This window comes from Chlamydotis macqueenii, chromosome 8 (assembly GCF_036417535.1).
Source record: "Chlamydotis macqueenii isolate bChlMac1 chromosome 8, bChlMac1.mat, whole genome shotgun sequence".
Taxonomy (NCBI): domain Eukaryota; kingdom Metazoa; phylum Chordata; class Aves; order Otidiformes; family Otididae; genus Chlamydotis; species Chlamydotis macqueenii.
The window spans coordinates 14,140,569-14,161,153 of record NC_141563.1 but is presented as its reverse complement, the minus strand read 5'-3'; the positions used below and the strand labels follow the sequence as shown (position 1 = coordinate 14,161,153).

Here is a 20,585-nt window from a genome sequence, read left to right as displayed (position 1 = left end):
TGATAGAGACCCATTGCCGCCTCGTGGCTCCGTGTCGGTATTACACCTCACCCCCCCAACTCAGAATGTTATTTTGGTGTGGTAGCATATAACGGAGCGACCAAAAGTTCTTGAAACTCTGCAGCACCAAGAGAAGCCACATTTACATTTAAGAAGTAAGTCCTGCTTCAGGACACATCTCTCAGGCTGCTGAATTTGCTGTCCCTCTCTGCAGCAGTAAACCCGAGGATGGCTACTGGTGTCTCCCTCGTAAGCCAAGGAAGGCATGGCCCCTCTGAGCCTGGCTCGCACGCAGCAGCCTCCCTGCATACAGGACTCAGAGCCTCCAGCCCTCACAGCCTGCCCGTTCACCTACAGCGTCTTTCCAGAATGAAGTTTTCTATAGTTAGTAGAAATGCAAAGAGCCCCTATTCTACCATACTAGTAATAAAAACAACTTATCCACAACTAATGTTGTTATAGTCACAGCGGGGGGGGGGGGGGGGGGGGAATAAACCCAGAAGAGTATTTTTTGTTAAAATATCTTTTCATTATAAATCAACTGTAGATGCTTTATCGATCTTTGGAAGATAACAGTGGAATTCCTGAGTTTAAAGGTAGCCTTAAAGGGTCCCCTGCTTCTCTGCAGTGTTACAGGTGTGTGCTATCACTGGCAACTGGGAACTTGTAGTAGCACAACAAAATCCCACTATGCCTTCTTTTAGTGTGTTATTAACTCCTAATACTAACAGCACAGAAAGCATTATTTTAAAGAAACGGCATTGTTTTACAGAAGTTATTAAACGTGTTTGTTTTCTGAACCACCAACAAATTGGTCAGCTTCATGCTAGGTCCTTGATGGCTTGCTCGGAGGAGCTTTGTGGCCTGTATCCAGAAAGCTATGCCTAACAGCAGCCCCTGCGAGGTCTGTCTGCCTGGTCCCTTTGCATACTGCAAACCAGTAACAGCAGTAGAAGTGGGGACCATCCTCTGACTAATGTGAGTGGAGGGTGTGGTGTTTCTGGAGACAAGAGTTAGATACAGACAAAGTAACAGGATTTCTCTTAATCCCTTCTTCCAGGACTCTTTTACAGCTTTGGGCCCGCTAATGAGAAAGCTGTTGTTTGCCAGGTACAAAGGAGGCACCTGGAGAAAGTGCCTCAGAGGTCACCAGCTCATTTTGTGATGGGCTTGGAAAAGTAATAGGACTTTGAAGTGGATACAGGAAGGAATGGGTGACCAGAGGAAGGTGTGGAGCCAGAGGCATGTGTTCGCATAGCTTTGCGCTACAGGGCACGGCACAGCTACTCTGCTTCTCTCTGCTGTGCTTGAAGGGACCCATCAGCCTTTAGGGACAGATGGATGGCTCTGTGTACAAGTTATGAGACAGGGGCGTTGCCAGTTCAAATACACACAGGCAGACATGGAAATAGCAAAGCACTTTCAGGGCGCTGCATTTCTTGAGATACACTCAGGTGAAACAGAATTATTTTCTCTGCAGTTTGGCTTGTTGACTGTGTCCCCTCCCTCTCAGAGGACCAATCTCAGCCTCAGACCTTCACTTCATTATCAGAATATCCCATGAGGGAACTAGTTTCCTGGGAAGCCAGGCACCATAGCTCCTTTTCTAGGACCTCACAGAGGAACGATCTGAGGAAAGTATCTTTGCAAGGACAGAGTGATGGACGTGGTCCCCCACCACTTCAGCGGAGCCCTTTCAGTCCAACCGATTCAGCAGTGCCAGCTTTTTGCTGAGCCAGGGCCTGAGGCCCACCCATTGTACATCTTCTGGATGGGTCATTCTTTCCCAGCCTTGACTGTTGCAAAAGCCATGTTCCATATGTATAATTGGCAGTAATGAGGTTCAGCTTTTCCCCACTCCAAAAGCACTTCGGTTCTTTGTGTTTTGACAGTCTTCAGAGGGGAAGCTCAACTCCTTTCAATGCATCTTTAGTCAGACAATAAATCAGAATCCTTTTGCATTTGTCCTTCTACTGAAGTGGAAGTTAAAAAGTGACATAACTATGAACAGGCAGTAATCCAGTATCTTAGGCAATGTTTTTTCTTTCTACCTCCTGCCTGAGAGTTATTGTTGAGCATGAAATATGTGCCACTTTTCCCTACGCAGTTCTTGTGCTTCAGTATCTAATTCATTGCTGTGGGACTTTTTAGGTGTAGAAGATGCTGTTCTGTATGAAAAATGAATTATTCTTTCTCATTAGCACACAGCCTTTCAGTATATGATGAATTCCTTCTACCATTTGGCTGTCAATCTTGTATCCCACCAGAAACGCTGTCCTTTGCTGAACTACATTGCTGTGCCAGATGTTCTCACTTTCTCATTTCTAGCTGGTATTCTCCCAGGGGCTTCGGAAATGTACTGAAGGAAAAAGTTAGATTATTCAGATGTGCTGTGTAGAGCAGGGTTACCAGTGGGCTTTGCAGGAACTGTGTTTGAAGCCTTTCCTGAAAGACATGTCAACTTTAATGTACAGGTAGGGAAACTGAGCCGCAGAAGTGAAGTGCTTTGCCACTACATCCATAAAAGGATAGACGACCTCTGTCTCTTCTGAGATTTCTATTTGACCTAGAAGCCTTTCCTCAGTAGGATTTGTGTTGATTTCTCTGCAACATTTATTTTCCCACCACAGGAAGACGAGACAGAGCAGTACTGGCTAGAAGGAGAAGGTGGTTTGCAAAGTTTCTTCACAAAATTGTCTCTGTGGCAGGAAGAGATGGAGACACCAGCACTAGTGTGCCTTCCCTACCAGACAAAACCTACAGTTTCTCTCTCCCCTTTTTTTGTAGCATCGGTGTTGATGGATTTGGTCAATCACCGGGGGTTCCTGGCCGCCCAGCGACTGCGTATGGGTACCGCCCGGATGAACCTTACTACTACAGCTATGGAGCGCGATAAAACAGCCCGCTTTGCAGTCCAGATTGCTGCCACCTGCCCTGGAGGAACCAGCGTGGCCAGCAGTAGATCTCTCTCTTGGTAATGCATGATTGTACCATGATGGGTCCATCGTTAGTATCCTTTGGCATGTGTAGCTCCAAATAAACCTAGCCTCTCTGGGTCCAGTGTTTTAGTGACAGTGTTTACTCTTTGGTTGCTTTTTGTTACCATTTTTGTACAGTATTTGCTCCGTGACTTGAAAGCAAGACTTGGAAAGCTACTGGACTGGAAAGTGTCACATTATGTATATTAAGCTACTAATTTAATTTCTATTAAATATAAAAACCTGTGTGGTCAGCAGTGGTGAATGTGTTTCTAAGCAATGTTTCATTTGTTTTTCAAGGCATTTCAGAAGAATGCTTCATGTTAAGTGTGTTTAACATGGACGGTCTCCCTCGAACACCCCCGTAACAGGAACACTGTTAAGCCCCAGCATCTCCTGCCACTGCCCTGACACGTAGTTACCAGTGTCCAGTGCTGGGTCTGAAGACTTTAATAACGGAAAGATGGCACAGGTTCGCTCCCCTGGAGCTTCAAGCATTTACAGTGTAGTTTAAATGCTTGAAAACACGTAAAATTAGAAACTACGCTAGAACAGAATACCTTTACCATAGTGTTTAAATAGAATTATGTGGGCTGAGAGAAGACAGCCACATCCTGAGGACTAGCAAGAGAAAAAAAACACTGTAACTTGGCTCAGAATGCACATGCAGGGCCTTTCCCATAGCTTCCCCATCCTAGAATACAAATGCATCCTGTCCTGCACGTGGATCTTAGCACAGGTCATTGATGGAGCAGCAGCGACAGGCCAAGACACCTTCACGTGGGACTTGCAATGCAGTGATTGCATTAAGCCACGTTTGAAACATCCTACATGCAAACAGAGTTTAGGCTAAAGCTGTTCTTAAGCTGTGTACCCCTACCCGTAACAGACAGAATAAGGTACGGGAATGCCCTCTCTGCCACAGGCATCAAGACGGCAGCTCAAATTTTCACTTTCTAAAATAAAACCTACCTGTACCTCATGATTTTTTTTTTTTTTTTAACCGCTATTGATTAGCCATTGAATTGTTCCTCTCCTCTTTTCTCCGTCACGTCTGACTTAAACAGAAAAGAGACTTGGATCAGGAGCTGACGCTATTACAGTAGCCAGTAATCCCGTACGACTGGTGCGTGTGTTAGGAAGGTGATCTCCAAAGGCATGCCGTTGTTCAGGAAGCTGACAGACTATTAGTCTTATACTTCAAAAATATTTTTGAAATCAAGATTGTTTTTAAACCTTGCTTTATCTTTTAAAAGTGTGCAGGTACTTTTATATGCACTGTTAGTCACTGTGTTTCATATTGCATGACTGGAAATTATTCTAAAATTAGCCATGGTATTTCTTACCATTTCTTACCAGTTTTCAGTCTCCTCCCTGTGCTGGCTTCATGTTCATGGCTTCACTTACTGGAGGTAGGTGGAAGAACAGCATTGCCAAGATTAACTAATATTTTAAAAATAATTTTGTATACAATTTTTAACTAATTCTTATGCAGTTTCTTAGAAAATGTAAGATCTTACTAGAAACATTGCAAAAAACTTGAATTGAACTAATGGGTTTCCAGTGTCGTACCTTTCTAGATTCTTTCCGTTAGCCTGAGCCCGCACTTTATCTGCCCAGTGGCTGGGCCACATTTAGTCAAAAGCTTTCAGATATTTTTATAGTTATAGCTGTGAGAGAAATTACCCAAACTGCATATTCAGACTCAGGCTTTTCTTTCAAGACTGGCACTAGCTCATCAGGCTTTTCCAGAAAACTAGTGTGAAGTTATTTAAAGCAGTTGCCCTTCTCATGGAATGTGTTTTGGGGAAGGAAAAAAAAAATGAAGTGGGTCCTTAGAGTATATGCAAACAATCAATGGAACTGAAGGAGCCTTTAATTGGAAGCTTCAGGTTAACGAGGAACTACAGTTGAGCTTCAGCAAATGGGTGGGTGTCTGTAATTGTAATACAGTTGTGACCATGCTGAGAATAAATGGCAGTGGAAAAACCTCTGGCTGCATTTTTAGTATTCAATGTTAGGAGTTTATGGGAAAAGAATAAAAGATCAAGTATTTGTAGCTTTGCCTGGCAGCAGCTAAGAGAAGAACATCATTTATCTGCGAGCAGAGCTTGGTAAAAATTACTCAGCACTTAGTAGCCTGAGGACAGAGCCTGCTAGCCAAGATGAAAACCAGCTGTGCTACTATACTCTCTAAGGCAGGAGAGAGGCTGATTTTCCCTTTAATTATAGTTCCCGAGCCAGAAAGAGGGAAAAAAAGATATGAGCACATAGATTTTTCAATCTATATCACATTTCCTGTGGGTGTCAGAGGGAGACTGGAGAGTCTGACCTGTAGGGTAACTTTTTAATTATCTGTATTTATGGATTCAGTCCCTGAGTACTCTGTCCTGCATAAAATGGGGTGAGGAGGCATCTGCTTTCTTTTAGCAACTTCTACAACTTTTGTCCTTTCCTTCTTTTCCTAGTTTCTCTCTCTGACTTTGTACAGCTCCTCTTTTCTTTCCCTACAGCAGCAATCCCTAACCATCTCAGAAGTATCCTCTTTCCCAGTCTGCTGCTAATTAATTAATGAGTTTGGTTATGCAGGTGTTTGAGATATAAGTAGGCTGTAAAATTAATAGCACAATGAAATAAGCATAGGCTGAGAAGTTCATACATCTGTTAGCTATTATTCGGGCTTTCTGCAGATGTACAGTATAATTTCGGTGAGCCTTCTACTGGATGCAGCAGCCTAAGATCTTGTTTTAAATTATTATTTGTGCCATGCTGGTACTTAAGAGTTTACTAGGACAACAGAGGGTGGGGAGAAGGGAAAATAAACAAATCTCCTTGGCCTAGACAACTTACGAAGGACCCGATTCAAAGTCTTCTAAATATCAGTGTGTGCGTGGCGCTGTCTGGTAACAGTTTACCATGTGCATTTCGTTCTGAAATAAAAACTGCCATGATTCTGATTAATTTAATCCACTCTGGATTAAATGAAACAGGAACAAGATGTATCTTCTGGAATAAGCAGGACAAGCTCTATTTAGATACGAGATTTTGAGCCCCTCTGGCAGGTTCTTTAATGGAATTCCTCAGCTCTCCACTCTTCATGGGAAAAGGCTGAGAATAGCTACAACCTTCATTCCTTCCATGACAACCCTCAAGAAAAATAACATACAGCGAAGCTGGCTTACTAGCACAAATTGTGTTGCAACTGTCAACCCCTGAAGTTGTTGTGATCAGCTCATTTTTTCTTTATGAGGTTCAGGAGAGAGCGCTGAGGCAAGCGCCAGAGGAGTGGACTCCTAGCACTCTGCCCCTCTGTTAACTCTGCCGGGCCAACTTAGAGACTTCCCAGGGCAGAGCAGTGGAAGAAAGCCTTGCTCTGGGGGATCCCTTTTCCTGCTCAGATGCCTGTGGCTTTGTTGTGTTGAAGGGACTGTAGCATAAATAAGCCACTGAGCAGCAGACCTGTGTCTCTGGGAGTATCTGCACTGTCCACGCTCTGGACATGGGCTAGAAGGCTTCACTAGAAAGGAGGAAAAAGTGTACTGCTAAGGAATATACTCTACAAAGTTCATGCCAGATTTGACAGCACAAAATTTAATGCAGGCTAAACTGGTGGAGTTTAGTTACTGAAGAAAGCCAAGGAATTAGCACAGTTTAGACCACCTTTGTTAAACACCCTGCCATTGCCATTAAATCTTTGTCTAGACAAGGCCACGGGTACAGGGTGTGCTGCTGGGCCCTGCTCGCTCTAAGCGCTAGGTTCTGAATGACTGAGCAAACCACATCCTAACGCCCTGGCGCTGCACGAAACTGGAATAACATTGGTGATATGAAAATAGTGTGCGAAAAGCCCAGACCTCCCACTGCACTATAGTAATTCCTTTCAACATTCGTTCTGCTGTCCAAAACACTCACGTGAAATCCCTCCCCGGAGTCACTTCACTCCGCAGCACAGAGAGCAATTAGTTTTAACGGCATTAAATAGATCTCCTTGTGATGTACGAGTTACACCACTAAAGGAAACGCGCGGGCCTGGGGGCGGCGGTGTGGGGAGACGTGTTGGGCAGACCACCGGCCTTGCACGCGCAGTTCTCACCCTGCCGCCCGCCCTTATTGAGGCCGGCGGGGAAGCCATTGCTCAGCTTCCTGTAGCAGTGGTGTGGGCGCTGAGCAGGGAAACTGTGGAAGGAAACCAGCTCACTAAATGCAGCTGGGGGATAGGAGGCCGCTGTACCTTCAAAGGAAGGCAACACCTATTCCCCAAGCGCCCAGCACCGTAAATCACAGGCAGCGTGGCCCCTTTCTGCGGAGCAGTGAGGGTTCAGGCGCAGAGCCCATCCCGCCCACCGCGCCTGAGGCGCCCAGCAGCAGGGATGGAGGCTGGGGCTGGCAGGGGGACAGCCCGGCCGCTGCTGTGGGGCTGATGCGCTGCACGCAGGGTTGGGCTGCATTTCACGCCCCTGCTCAGTCGCTGCCGCCATTCCAGAGGGGCTGGGGGTGCAGAGCTCAGGAGCGTGGCGTGAGGGTGTACACGTGCCCACAACCAAAATGGCCGCCGCCGCTTCGCAGGCCGCGCCCCAGCGCAAGATGGCCGCCCGCCCGCCCGCCCCCCTGTTCAGCCTCGATCCGCCGGCCACCAGAGGGCGCTGAAGGCAGGTGGCGGCGCTCCGGCCGGGCCGACTCGAGGGTGTGCCGCTGCCGGAAGCGCGAGTCGGCGGCGGCGCCGTGAGGGAGGGAGCGGCCGGCGGGGCCCAGGCGGCACCACCCCCTCCCGGGCCGGCGGGGAGCAGGTGGGGCCGCGGCGTTAACGGGGGGGAGGCCGGGGCTGGGGGGCAGCGGCGGGGGTGAGTGGGGCAGGCGATGAATGGGGGCGAGCGGGGCTCCGCTCCCTCGCCCGCCCCAGGGCACCGGTGGCCGCAGCTCGCCCGGGGCCCGGGCAGTGCCCTCCCTGTCCCGGCGGTGCCCGGCCTGGCGCTGCCCGCGGGACCTGGGCCGGGGCGGCTGCTGGGGTCGGTGCCACCCCGTCCTGCTGGCGAGGGGCCTCGGGTCGCGCTGCAGACAGGTGCTGCCAGCCCGGCTGAGAAAATGGTGACGCTGCCCGCCTGCCCCGCGGGTGTTCGTAACTACAGGTATGCGGGGAGGGCAAAAGCTCGCTTTTCTGGCAAAAAAAAAAAAAAAAAAGCAAATACCGCCTTGGTGGCTGTAGGTTTTTTTGAGTGTGCTGTAGGCAGTGGCGTTGTTCCCGGCAGCTGGTGTTACGCTGGCGTTTCTCGGGGAGCCATGTGTGTTAAAATGGGTGCTCCTTCCCCACGGCTGGTGTCCGCGGCTGAGCTGTCCTTCGGGCGGTGCGACAAAGCCCCGCTTCCTTTCCCGGGGAGGCTGTTGCCTACCGATTGCCCACCTGCCCAGCGTTGGCGGCCCTGCTTGTGCAAGGTGCCCACTTGGACGTCTGCAGTCGGAGCATCGCCCATCAGCTCTGGCAGCGGCTTGTGAGAGGCTCTGCTGGCCTGGAAGGTGGTGGGCAGGGCGAGTGGAAAGCCGGGAGCTGCCTCACTCTCGGCTGTGGGGTGACAGGGCTTAGTGTGTGTGTTTCAGGTGGATACCTCGTATGTGGTATATATACAAAGAAGCTAAATTGAAATTCCAACTCTAATACCTTTTACAGTAGCAAAGCACAAGTTGTTCTTAACTACCAGTCCCTCTGACTTTCCCCGCTGGGCTTCTCTCCATCTTAAGGTGCACTGTGTTTTACATCTAACGTTCTTATTTACAATTAATTGAAAATAAGATTTTAAAGGGCTATAATGCTCTTAACCCACAAAGCATATGTGGTCCTTACATGGTGTAATTGTTTGTGAGAGAGAGTTTCTTTTAGCTCTGGAAGAATTCTGTGGGGTTTAGCCACACCTAGGCATATACCTTTGCAAATGCTTTTTCCTGCTGGAGTTCCAATAGCCAACATGTTTTGGAGTGCTGTGAAAAAGAAGAGAAATCAAGTGACAGTTTTGCAAAGCTGGTCTGTTCCTGAAAAGCGTGGCTCGTGGTTCTGCAGGCTGCTGTTGCCACTTGGTTGTCGGAAGCTGCTCGCTTGAAGGTGCTCAGCGTTTGATACTGAGAGTTGCTGGGCTCCTCCTGAGAGGGGTTACCTGGATGCTCGTTTGGAGCTGGTTGTCGTACGGTGGTGCTCGGATAGATTGCCGTTATCTGCATGACTGTGGTGTTACAGTATTTCTGAACTGTGGGCCTCTCTGAAGCCAAATTTGTAACCAGTGAATATATCCATATGTATTTGGAGGAACGCGAGGCATTAGGTCAGCTCAGACGCTTTCAGCTGTCCTGTGCAAAGTCTGACTCCAGAAATAATTAAAGTAGAGCTGGCAAACAAGCAGAGCTGAAAAGAGCAGGGAATGCAGATCAATGCGCTCAGCTGTGCCCAGGAGGAGCAGCCGGTGCCATTGCAGGTGTGGAAGGGTAACCTGGGGGCAGCCAGAGCAGTTTCCCAGGGAGAGGGAGCCCTTCCTCTTGGGGATCTCAATCGCCCCTTTCCATGCCAAGAAGTTCACAGGAAAGTCTTTTTTAGAAACATCTGTAACTGCCGCATGGTGCTTCCCTTTCACCTCTTAGCCCCTCTCTGTAGTGGTGGGAAGCTGCAGTTAAGACTTCTATAGCTTTCTCTTTATTTCTTAAAGGTCACACAAATTTCAGACTGTAGCGGTTGTTGTACGCTCTGGAGGGTTCGCGACAGTTAAGAGCTGTAATGTGTGCTGGTTCTCATACCTAATGTGTTCATTGGGTTCGTTCCTCCCAGGAAGAAGCAATTCTGGAGTTGTAGCTGCCTGTTTGTTACAGAGCAGTTACTAACAAAGGTGACTAAATGATGTGTGAGCAAGGATTTGTATGAAGTCTATTAAAAAGGCAGCATTCTGCTCCTTCACGGTGCTCTTATTGCTTCGTGGGTTGTGCAGTTGCCCTATTTACATTTAATAAAAACATCCGATCATAACACATTTAAAAATAGGACACTTTGAGGAAAGAGGGGGCAATCATTTAGGTAACGAATCTTTAACTGATGCCGTGAAAAGAAGCCAGGAAACCATAACAGACCAGCTTTCTCTCCAGAAGGCCCCCAGTGCTGCTGACCTCGGAGCTCCTGGGAGGGCTTGCATGGGAGATGCAGGGGAGGGCTTGGAGCAGCAGCTTTGCTGGAACAGCTCTGTCAGGGAGCTGAGAGACTCCCGTGTTGTTGCCCTCCTGAAGCCTCAGGTCATGGCTGGAAACAACCATCATAAAGTGATTCTCCAGGTGCAAAAAAATGCTTGAGGGGTGGGCAATTTTTTTCCCCACTTTTCCTGAAAATGGAGGTTTTACTCTCAGTACTAAAGATCATTTGCTAACTTCCCTATACAGACTGGTGTTCAGGGTCTCGCCTGTAGCCGGCGATCAAAAGCCTGATTACAGAGCATGTGCTCCGTCAGTGTTTTCTAAAAGAGCCTCTGCAATCAGCGTGTTTGTTTTACCAGCTTTGCATGTGAGGAAGCAGCACAAAAATCTGTGTCAGCCTCATCCTGACAGAGGCTGTGGGAGGAAGGAAGGGTTGGCAGGCAGAGAGAATATTTGTCGGATGGAGAAAAGGTAATTGGGGGCAAAGCACGCCGCCGGAGGAGGTTACCTGGCTGTAGCTTCACTGAAATCCTCTGTGGTTTGGAGAACTGAGGAATGGCTGTTTTCAAGAAGGCTGGGGGCTCCTCGTACCCTAAGGTGGTGGCAGTCAGAGTTCCTAACGGCTGACTGGGCTTAATCTGAATTAAGCCTCTGGAGTAGGTGTCTGCATGACTGGGGGTATTGGTGGATCCTGGTTTTGGATGCTAGCAGAGTCCTAGCTCCACAGCTAGAGAGCTGCTTGCCTCTTGATCTCAACCATTTTGTGGGCATTTGGTTTCCTTTACAAAATAAACAATGGGGATTTTATTATCGCTCTAGACTGAAGGAGAGGATACTGGCAGGAGGAGGTTCTTCATGGCTGTCTCATGCTTTGCAGAAAATGCTCTGAAGGTGAACTGGACAGTGCCTGCAAGAAATAAATCTGTCTGAAAAAATCTTCCTTCCCCCAAAGGCCTGGTTGTCGTCAAGAGGGAATCTCTCCAACGGCTGAACTCTGCAAGTGATGGGCTCGGAGAACAGCGCTTTAAAGAGCTACGCACTAGAAGAGACGCCATTCACGCTGCCAACTGGACACACAATTTATCCGGCCGTGCTGCAAGATGGCAAGCTTGCCTCGGTCTTTGTGTACAAGCGAGAGAATGAAGATAAGGTTAATAAAGCTGCCAAGGTACTGTAGAAAGTGTGCCTGGGACAGACTTGTCAGAGCTGTCCCTCTTTTTTTCCTGGAGGGATGGGAATCGGTTAATGAGGGTCAGACCCTTGGGGAGTAAGGGCAAGAGAAAAGGTCAAAGTTGACCCTGGCTACGAACAGCTGCTGTGCAGGGGGGAAGAAGGGAGCCCGCAGCTGCAAAGCTCCCTTTGAGGAGCTCACGATGTGAGCAGTGCTGGGAAGTGATGTTCAGGTAGCAATACCTGAGTTACTTTGCAGAGGACTAGTCTCTTCCCCCAGATGTAAATCAGTCTTGGGTGGATCCTACCCAAAATACACTGTTTATTCTGTGTAAGACTTTGTATCTAGATTTATTATAAAAAGTTCTATGATGAGGGAGTGAGCGAGTGTGCTGAGTGCTTGGTGAGGAGCAGGGATGGGCTGTCTGAATTCAAGCTGAAAACATGGCTAAAAGAACAAGGCTGAGCTCTGCAGCCAAAAGAGATGCCTTGGATGAGATTTAACAGATGTCTTTGTTTCCGGAAGCACCTGAAAACCTTGCGCCACCCTTGCCTTCTGCGCTTCCTCTCTTGTACTGTGGAAGCAAATGGGATCCACCTGGTTACAGAACGTGTGAAGCCTTTGGAGATGGTCCTGGAGACGCTCTCTTCTGCAGAAATCTGCGCAGGCATCTACGACGTGTTGCTGGCACTCATCTTCCTCCATGACAGGGTAGGTACCACTGGCAGCAGTCACCAGGTTTTGGTGGGAGCCAGATGAAGTGTGACAGGAGAGTGCTGTACCTGGGCTTGTCTGGATGATTCTCTCGTTCCTGGTTCCTCACAAAAAGACAGACTCAAACCCCACAGTTATTTTAGGCTGAAACTGCTAAAATAATTGGCTGCTTTATAGGAGGAAAGGTAATCGAAAATGCTGTGTGTTTTGGAAGTAAGAGAGCAGTTCTCAATTCATGAGCTGACATCCCTTCTTGCTTTAGGGAAATGGGATTACTTGGCCTTGGCGTTTATTTACAGCTGTTGCCACGTGTCAGAGATCAGTGTCACCGCTCCCCTGTTTTGGCACTGTGTGCTTGTCCAGGACTGCAGTTAAGTCCCAGCTCAGACTGTAGCTTTTGGGTTTTATATTTGTACTTGGAGGTCTTCTCTGGATTTACAGTTGCATTGCAGGGGCTGTGACAATTAGAACTTTGTGTGCTCTAAACCCCCAGCCCTTCTGCCCGAGACCTGCTAGTCACCTTCAAAATCCTGAAGGTCCTTTAGAACTGTGTGCTTTTTGGCTGCTTTACGTCAGCTCCCTGCAGCACCTATATAAGCGCGGATTAAGATTTCATGTCTTCATCTATCCCCAAGTCTGTTGTTCTTCTTCTGTTTATGTTTTAGGGAAACCTAACACATAACAACGTCTGTTTATCATCCGTATTTGTAAGTGAGGATGGGCACTGGAAGCTGGGAGGAATGGAGACAGTCTGTAACTTCAGTGAAGCCACCCCAGAGGTAAGAGCCAAGCAAAGCGCTCCCTCTCATGCCCAGGAGATGGCTCCTGCCTGCTGAACCTGCCAGTCTAGGCATATGAAGGCCCAAGTCCTTCCAGTCACTCAAAATCACTCTTAAGTGTGTTCGCTTATTTCCAGTTCTGACCTGAATCTTTCCTCTAAGGACACCGTAACTATAAACTGTGATGTCTACACAGCAGAAACTGATTCCCCGTTAGCCAAAAAGCAGCTACTTTTTAAGTTTCTGTGGCTGGCATCTTCATTGCTTATTACTGGTCTTGGCAGAAAAAATCCTGGTTTGATTTCTGCTGCAGGCTCTGCAGAGTCATTGCTGCAGCCTGGCACTGTCTCGTAAATGCATATTGCCTTTTCTCCCAGAGGATCCACAAATCCTTGACAAACTGTAGTGAGTGTCCCTGGCGTGTATCACCTTTCAGAAGGGATCAGGCAGACATGCAATTGGTGTGCGTGGTGGTGCGCAACAATGTGAAGAGCACAGCAGTAAAACCTTACTGCTAAAGCTCACTAAATTCTTTCCCTGTCCAGATGGATCACGCAGGACGACAAGACTGAGGACTAAAGGGATGAGTTGGCTGGGATGTTGCTTTCTGTCACGTTGGTGCTTCACACCTGGTCCCTTTGTGCTTCCCCCCTGGGCAGAGCAAAGCGCAGCCTGCCCTCGATGCCAGCTGAAAGGGCTGGGGCAGACCTCCTGCCACACACTCAGCCCTGGCCCACGGGGAGAGCTTGCTCCTGCTGCTTGGTGCAGATAAGCGATTGAGGCGGCTCATGTCTCCCCTCTTCTCCTTCCAGTTCCTCTGTCATGTCAAGTCGGTACGAGACCAGTCGTGCATCCCTTGTGAGGAGATGGTGAGTAACGTCACTTGCTGGAGGAACTTCTTGCTGGCAACAAATAAAACTGCCATGTTTGGGAAACAGTTTTCATTCACATGTTCTATTTCCTTATGCCTGAATGGGAGGTAGAGGCTATCGGATAATATCTAAGGCTTACTCTGTTCCTCTTTTTTTCTCCTCTTCCGTCCCATCCCTGGCTTGGGAATGGTGCTGGGCACAGGGAAGTGACATTCTGAGTGAGGAGTGATGGGACAGCAGGTCCTTATAATTATTTTTCAAACACTTTGTGTTGCAGCTTTAATGCTTCTAAATCACCAAAGCTTTGCAAAAATTCCAGAGTGGTTGCTGAGTGCCCAGATCATTGTGGTCACACGATGGTGTTGTGCTCATAACAGCCTTTTTTTCATTTGGTAGTCACCTCCTTCCTGTTAAGCATCCTGTGAGCTGCTTATGCTAAAGGAGCACTCCCTTTCTCGCTAATTAACATCTGTTTCCATAGAAATGCTGAAAGTTGTTGATCTGCAATTGCTGCATGCGTTCATGGGGGAATTGTTACATCATGATGTAGTTGCTCCTTTGGGCTATAAATTCCCCCGTAGAGGTTTTTTTAGCATAATATTCTACTTCTAGAGTACTTGGTGGAGCTTTCGTGCTATAAAAAGAATTGCAGAGTGTATATGATGGGGGGTGGGGAATAGAGATTCATGGAAACTACTAAGTATTTCATAAACTCGTGCTTTGCTGATCTTTTTGGTTTTATTTTCAGTCTGCAGATTTCAAAATTCTGCCCAACAGCTGTGGGCACGCGAGGGATGCCTATGCATTTGGAACAATGGTTGAAAACCTCTTGACAGTCCTAAATGATCAGGGTGAGGAATGACACATGTTTGTTTTGCTATTGACAGGCCTCTGTAGCTTATTCCTTGCATGTGTCAACGGAGCCATTTGCCTTTTGTTGCAGCTGACAGATGTGCTCCAGGCTCAGTGGCCATCGTTGTTCATGTTTGCTAGGTTAAAATACAGGCTTCAGCTTCTCCTGTATTCCCCTTTTCCTGCACTTGAACACAGATGTGGCTGGAGGTCACCAGCCAGTGTAACAAAAGCACTCCCAAATCTGCTGTGCAGCAGTGAGAGGTTCACTTGGTCCTGCCCCACCAGCTGCTTCTTCAAGGGTTACAGACGCGGGTGCATGGATGTTGTTACCACAGCTGAGCAGGGGCTGCTGCCTTCTAGCAGAGAGGGAGCAGGAAGCTGCTTGGGAGGACCGTAGCACTCCTTGGTGCCCCAAGAGCCAAGCAACTTAAGAAGACAAATGGAAATGCTATAATATGTGCAAGGGTTTTTTTGTGAGGGTGGAGTACTCCTGAACATAGCTTGTTCAGTGTTGAGAGAGAAGTCTAACTGTGAGTGCTCTGGATTTCAGTTTCAGCAGATATTCTCTCCAGCTTTCAGCAAACCTTGCACTGTACGCTGCTGAATCCAGATCCAAAGTGTCGTCCACCACTGTCCAGCTTATTGTCTCACGAGTTCTTCAGGTAGGGAAAGGAATATCTTGCCCCTCTTGGTATGTCTTGATAGTGCTTATTTCTGTGTCGCAAATGTGTTGATTTTGTGAAGGTGTGTCCAGGATCAGATGGAAAGTGCAGACTTAATCCCTAGCTCTTACTGAGTGGTGGCATTAGTGTAGGGTGGCTCTTTGTTCTCATTGCCCCAGTAAGGTGGTCAGAGGTGGCTGATGCCGCATTGCCTAGGTCTCCCTGTGAATTGCTGCCTACAAAGTGCAGCACTGCGCAGGCACAGTTTTCAGGTAACCAGTCAGACTCCCACGCCAGCATTCCTGGCCCACTGGCATTTGAGTTGTATCCCTCTGTCTAGTTCTGTCTGCTAAATGAAGGATGGAGGTTTGCAGTCTCTTAGTTGGGGGTGGTTTAAGCATCAATGAGGATCAAACTTGACAGCCTACTTTTTTTTTTGCTTAGGAACGATTTTCTGGAAGTTGTGAATTTTCTGAAGACCTTAACACTGAAGTCTGAGGAGGAAAAAACTGAATTTTTCAAGTAAGTGAAGGAACTGTAATTTGTAAGCTTCTTATTTCAGAAACACTTCTGCCAAATGGGACTGGGGCTGGGGACCTTGGGAAGGCAAGAGGTAGCTCTTTAGGTGCCAGATTTTGATTGCTTTGGCAGAACATTGTTTGCTCTGTAATATTTTGTGTGCTCCAGCCAAAGTAATGATCGCATCAAAGAGGAAACTCTTTGCTCCCTCTTTTCACAGTGTCTTGTGAATGTTTGGGTGTTTGAGAGGAGCGGTACCTGCTGGGCTCTGCATCAGTCTGATACACCCCAGCCTCCGGAGCGATGCTGTGCACAGCTGTACAGACAGCAGTGTTTTTACCTGCCACAGACAGACTGCTATCGCTGGAGAATCAGTCAGAAACCAGACTGTAGTGACATCTGTCGCTTCAGGGTGCTTTTCTGAATCCTGTCTGCTTGCTAGCAGCTGGGTTGAACTCCTGCAGGCCCAAGAACAGAAGCTTTCCCAGGAGTACAGGGATAGGAAAAGGAAAGCAGTTTTCCATTGTCCATGTTCTAATTGAGTTAGTGCACTCTATGGGAGATAATGCTGATGTTATGAGCTAAAGTTAAATTATTCAGGTTCTCTTCGAGCCCCTTTAGCAGCACTGTCTTGTCCCCACTGAACGCAGCTAAGCAGGAATCATCTGAAAAGCCCATTCCTGTGCTGTAGCGTTGCAGTAGAGGAGGGAGTGTGGCCTAACAGCTTGCTCAAGCTCTGGTGAACAGTTCCTCACTGGAGCTGTCCTGGGGTCCTGCTGCTTTACACAAAGACTATCTGCTTGCTCAGTTTCAAAATACTCTAAAATATCCGAGAATTTCTTGTAATGTGTTGGAGAAAAGAATCTTTCCCTTGCCTCATTCTTAGAAGTAGCTTTATTTTAGATGCAACTTTGCAAAAAAGGGAAATGTAGCACCAGGCACTCTTGAGGCCGCAGTTTTTTCCCATTGAGGCAGACCTTGTAAACTGAGAGTTTTCAATACGACATGTTGGGGAATTAATCTTGTGATGCCAGCTCTGTTTGGGTAAAGCTGCTGTCTGACATGGATGTCTCGGCTGCAGTCCTGCAGCATCTGCAGGACATCCTATTGTCATGGTCCCCAAGATTTCTGTAAGGGAAGCTTCCATGCCATGATCTGGGCCTGAAAAAGGGAGAAGCTGCATTTTCCTCTTTTTCCATATAAAAGAGCCTGGGTGTTCCTACAGAGCTATTTTCCTGCCTTTTTATACTTCTGTGGTCCCCATCAGTTGTACCACTAGTTTGATTTCATTAGTTTGAGACTAAGCAGAGGAAATAAGAGGAGAAAGGGGATCTTAGCAGGAGCACTCAGAATGGTTCCCACTATCTCTGCAACAGCAGTGGTTACTGAGGGAGGGAATGAATACTTTGCTTAATGATAACAGCAGCGTTGCCTTTATCAGGCAGAGGGTCTTTCACAGCACGTGTGCTATTGCTCCTGGTCTCCTCCAAGCCTAGAGAAAAGCAGCAACTGTTACTGATGATATTTTAAAAATGAAAATCCTACAAGGAAGAGCAGTTGCACAAAATCATTCTGTCAAATAAATAAATAAACCAAACCCATGCTCTGTTGGCCACCTTGAAGATGTATTAGATCAAAGTGGTTTCAAAATGGGATTCCCTTTTTGCACGGGAACTTCCCTTGTGTGGCAGGTGGAACAGCCTTTTCTCAAGCAGTAGGAAAAATTCTTGCGATGCACCAGGTTGTGGGGTGAGAGGACAACTCTATTCTGCAGTTTTCATGCTGTAGCACTTCATAGGAGATACCAGCTCTGAGGCGGTTTGGTGCCACAGCAGCAGGCAGCTTCTCAGAGGGGAAAGCCTTCATGAGCCAGCTGCAGGTGCGGCAGTGCTGCTGGATGTGCTTGTGACAGGCTGTGATCCAGTTGTGGGGTTTTACAGGGTGTCTCTCTGGCTCCTGTTTAGTGTTGTCTTTGAAAGCCTCGGGCAGGAGCAGAGCTTTGTCCTTCTAGGTTAGTGTGCACGCAGAGCGAGAGGCTGTGGTGAGGTTTTGTCTCAAGGAGATGAGGCAGACACAAACAGTTGTTAAGTGCACGGAAGGCTGCCTTGATACTAATTGCTCTCTCCTGGAACACAGATTCCTGCTGGACAGGGTGGCCAGCTTGTCAGAGGAGCTGATAGCATCACGGCTGGTGCCTCTTCTACTCAATCAGCTCGTGTTTGCAGAACCTGTAGCTGTCAAGAGTTTTCTTCCTCATCTGCTGGGTCCAAAGAAAGGTGACCTTTAAATACTTTCTCTCTTCACAACTATTATGACAAGTTTGGAATGGATTCAGAGTGGTTGTTCCATTGAATCCAGGGAAATAGTGTTTATTTAACCAGAACAAATATGGTAACATACAGAACTGGAAAGGACAGTTCTGTGAGCTTCTGTGTTTGCAATACTTTCCACTGCTCTGCTGATGCTGGGAGGAGAATTAGGAATGGCCTGGGCTCAGGCCACCTTCCCAGGTCACCCCACCCCAGGCTTTCCCAGTGGTTCACTGCATATCTTTTTTCTCACCTTTCCCCTACTCTGCTTGCTCTTTTTTCTTCTGCCTCTGCACTCATTCTCCCGTAAGGGTGCTCAATCTTTTTTCCTTTCCTCCGTAAGGGATGTTCAGCGTGTCTTGCTGGATCCCCAGCTATCTCTGTCCCTGCTTTTTGCCTCCTCTCTCTTACAGTTTTTCCTAAATAGCTACTGGTGTTTCAGCCAAGCAGCACCTGTCTTGTGTCTGTTTGACCTTCTGTGTTCAGAGCCACTGCTGTCGAGCAATGGACGCTGGCACTGCTGCCTCTCCCTCCCATCTCTGACATCCCAAGCAATCTGTGTTGGCAGCTGACAAAGAATCAGACCTGGCAGTGGGCTGGCACTGTAGATCTCAGCTGTGATGTTTTCTCAGTGAGCAGCTTTTGGGTGAGCTGTCTCTCGTTATTGAAGCAGCCTTTTCCCATCTTCCCCTCTCTTCCCTAGAGCAAACTGGAGAAAGCCAGACCAGCTGCCTCCTGTCGCCAGCCTTGTTCCAGACGCATGTCATCCCTGTGCTGCTGAAGCTCTTTGAGGTTCACGAGGAACACGTTCGAATGGTGTTGCTGTCTCACATTCATGCCTATGCAGAACTGTTCTCTCGGGAGGAGTTGAAAAACATCATATTGCCACAGGTTAAGGACAGCAAAACAATATGTGGTATATCCTCAAATATGGGATTTCTACTGATAGGGTTGGTTCTGAGCTTAGTTAGGATCTCATAGTGCTAGCTACAGTTTGTAACCTCCTTTCTACGCAAGCCCAAACCCTTACACCCCATCCTGATCTGGAGAGCTGGTTTTGTTAAACCCAGTGCCCTGTCACACACACCACTGGTGCCTATACCCGTCAGCCTTGACTGGCAGCCTCACAACAACAGCCCGTGTTTCTGTTTCACACCACAGCTGTCCAGAATGGAGGAGTGGTTGATCTAAGCTCAGGGCGCCTTGGCGTTGGGGTCCAGCACGCACCAGGCACTAGGATCAGTCACCCTCTTTAGTCTGTAACACAAAGTGGAAGGCTGATTGTATGCTACGGAATAATGTCCAGTGTCTACTGAGAGCTGTGGGAGATCGTAGACATAAAATGTGCTGCAAATACAACATTGAAAGGGGAAAGAAGTGAAAAAGCAGAATTTTCTGTTCTTGGTAATGTTAATATGTTTTTGGTGCAGGTATTGCTGGGCCTTCGAGATACCAGTGACTCTATTGTTGCGATAACACTGCACAGCTTAGCAGTTCTCGTCTCCCTCCTTGGACCTGAAGTAGTTGTAGGTGGAGAAAGAACGAAGATCTTCAAAAGCTCCGCACCAAGTTTCATGAAAACTGCTGATCTCTCCCCAGAAGGTAAACGATACGGTCAGAGTGCTCTCGGGATTCTTGCCCATTCTGTCCAAGCAATGTAGGCAGAATTTCCTGGATGATTAATCTGTTGCTGTTGACAGGTTAATGGAAAAAACCTAATTTGCGGCTGAACTTCAATTCTAAATTAGGTCCTGTTTGCAGATCCAGAATTGCTATCAGAAGAAGAGTTATATAAAAGTATTTTAAATTTAGGAAATATATGGAAAAAAAATTAAATCTCTTCTTAATTTAAGAATCTCTTTACTTAAAGGAGATTGTTGAGCGTCTGTGTTTGTGTTTGGTGGAAAAACTATACTGCCCTTCTGAAGGACTTTTGTACTTATCCAGAGTTGTTTAATATTCCCTCTGTCCTTGATGTTTTTTAAAATAGTAAATCTCATCCTCTTCCCCCAATTTCTATTTATAGATTGGAAAAGGAATACGAACTTCCCTATTTTGTCAGCTCTCAGGAGGCTTTTCAGCTAATCCAAATGAAGACAGTAATCCCTGCACCCGCTAGATAACTTGGAACCAAGTGTACTAAGGAAATTGAAACTAAGAATGCTTGTAACAGGAGGGAAGAATCAGCATTTGTTCTACTTTAGACATATAGATACAAATGAAATGTATGATAGAGATTAATTTAAATACAAATGTTGTCTTCCTGATTATGTGTGTATTGACAGCTACCACCCTTTATTAAAATCTGTGGATGGCTCGTTGCATTATTTTGCTTTACGTTATTTTAGCAGGCTATAGCAAATAAACCCTTGGATTGCATGCTAAAACCAGGTTTATTTTTCAGAACATATTTAAAATTAGACCCGATTTAACCACTGACAAACTACAAAAAAAAGACCTTTGTCCTCAGCAGTGACAACCTCCAAAAAACAGTACTAGAGATTGAACACGTGAGACTTAATACGCTGTTTGCATAAGCTCCTAAAAGGAAGTACCTTTTACCAAGGG

At 47.2% G+C, this 20,585-nt stretch overlaps 2 protein-coding genes across 3 annotated transcripts in view; both read left to right on the top strand.

Moving 5' to 3' along the window:
* Window positions 1–3,232, top strand: part of KIFAP3 (kinesin associated protein 3) — a 71,013-nt gene extending 67,781 nt beyond the window's left edge. The window contains exon 20 of the mRNA XM_086753878.1: window positions 2,788–3,232. Coding sequence (XP_086610004.1) covers window positions 2,788–2,896 — 109 coding nt within the window. The 3' untranslated portion in view covers window positions 2,897–3,232. The remainder of the gene's footprint in view (window positions 1–2,787) is intronic.
* Window positions 3,233–7,673: 4,441 nt separating this feature from the next.
* The window catches only part of SCYL3 (SCY1 like pseudokinase 3), a 16,918-nt gene continuing 4,006 nt past the window's right edge, over window positions 7,674–20,585 (top strand). Inside the window, exons 1-11 of one of the 2 annotated variants that reach the window (XM_086754137.1) lie at window positions 7,674–7,765; window positions 11,014–11,304; window positions 11,833–12,018; window positions 12,687–12,800; window positions 13,613–13,669; window positions 14,421–14,523; window positions 15,078–15,189; window positions 15,634–15,711; window positions 17,845–17,984; window positions 18,721–18,908; window positions 19,448–19,619. In XM_086754137.1, coding sequence (XP_086610263.1) covers window positions 11,140–11,304; window positions 11,833–12,018; window positions 12,687–12,800; window positions 13,613–13,669; window positions 14,421–14,523; window positions 15,078–15,189; window positions 15,634–15,711; window positions 17,845–17,984; window positions 18,721–18,908; window positions 19,448–19,619 — 1,315 coding nt within the window. In that variant the 5' untranslated portion in view covers window positions 7,674–7,765; window positions 11,014–11,139. Of the gene's footprint in view, window positions 7,766–7,888; window positions 8,105–11,013; window positions 11,305–11,832; window positions 12,019–12,686; window positions 12,801–13,612; window positions 13,670–14,420; window positions 14,524–15,077; window positions 15,190–15,633; window positions 15,712–17,844; window positions 17,985–18,720; window positions 18,909–19,447; window positions 19,620–20,585 lie in introns of those variants that run through there. The other variant, XM_086754138.1, reaches the window with a different exon arrangement.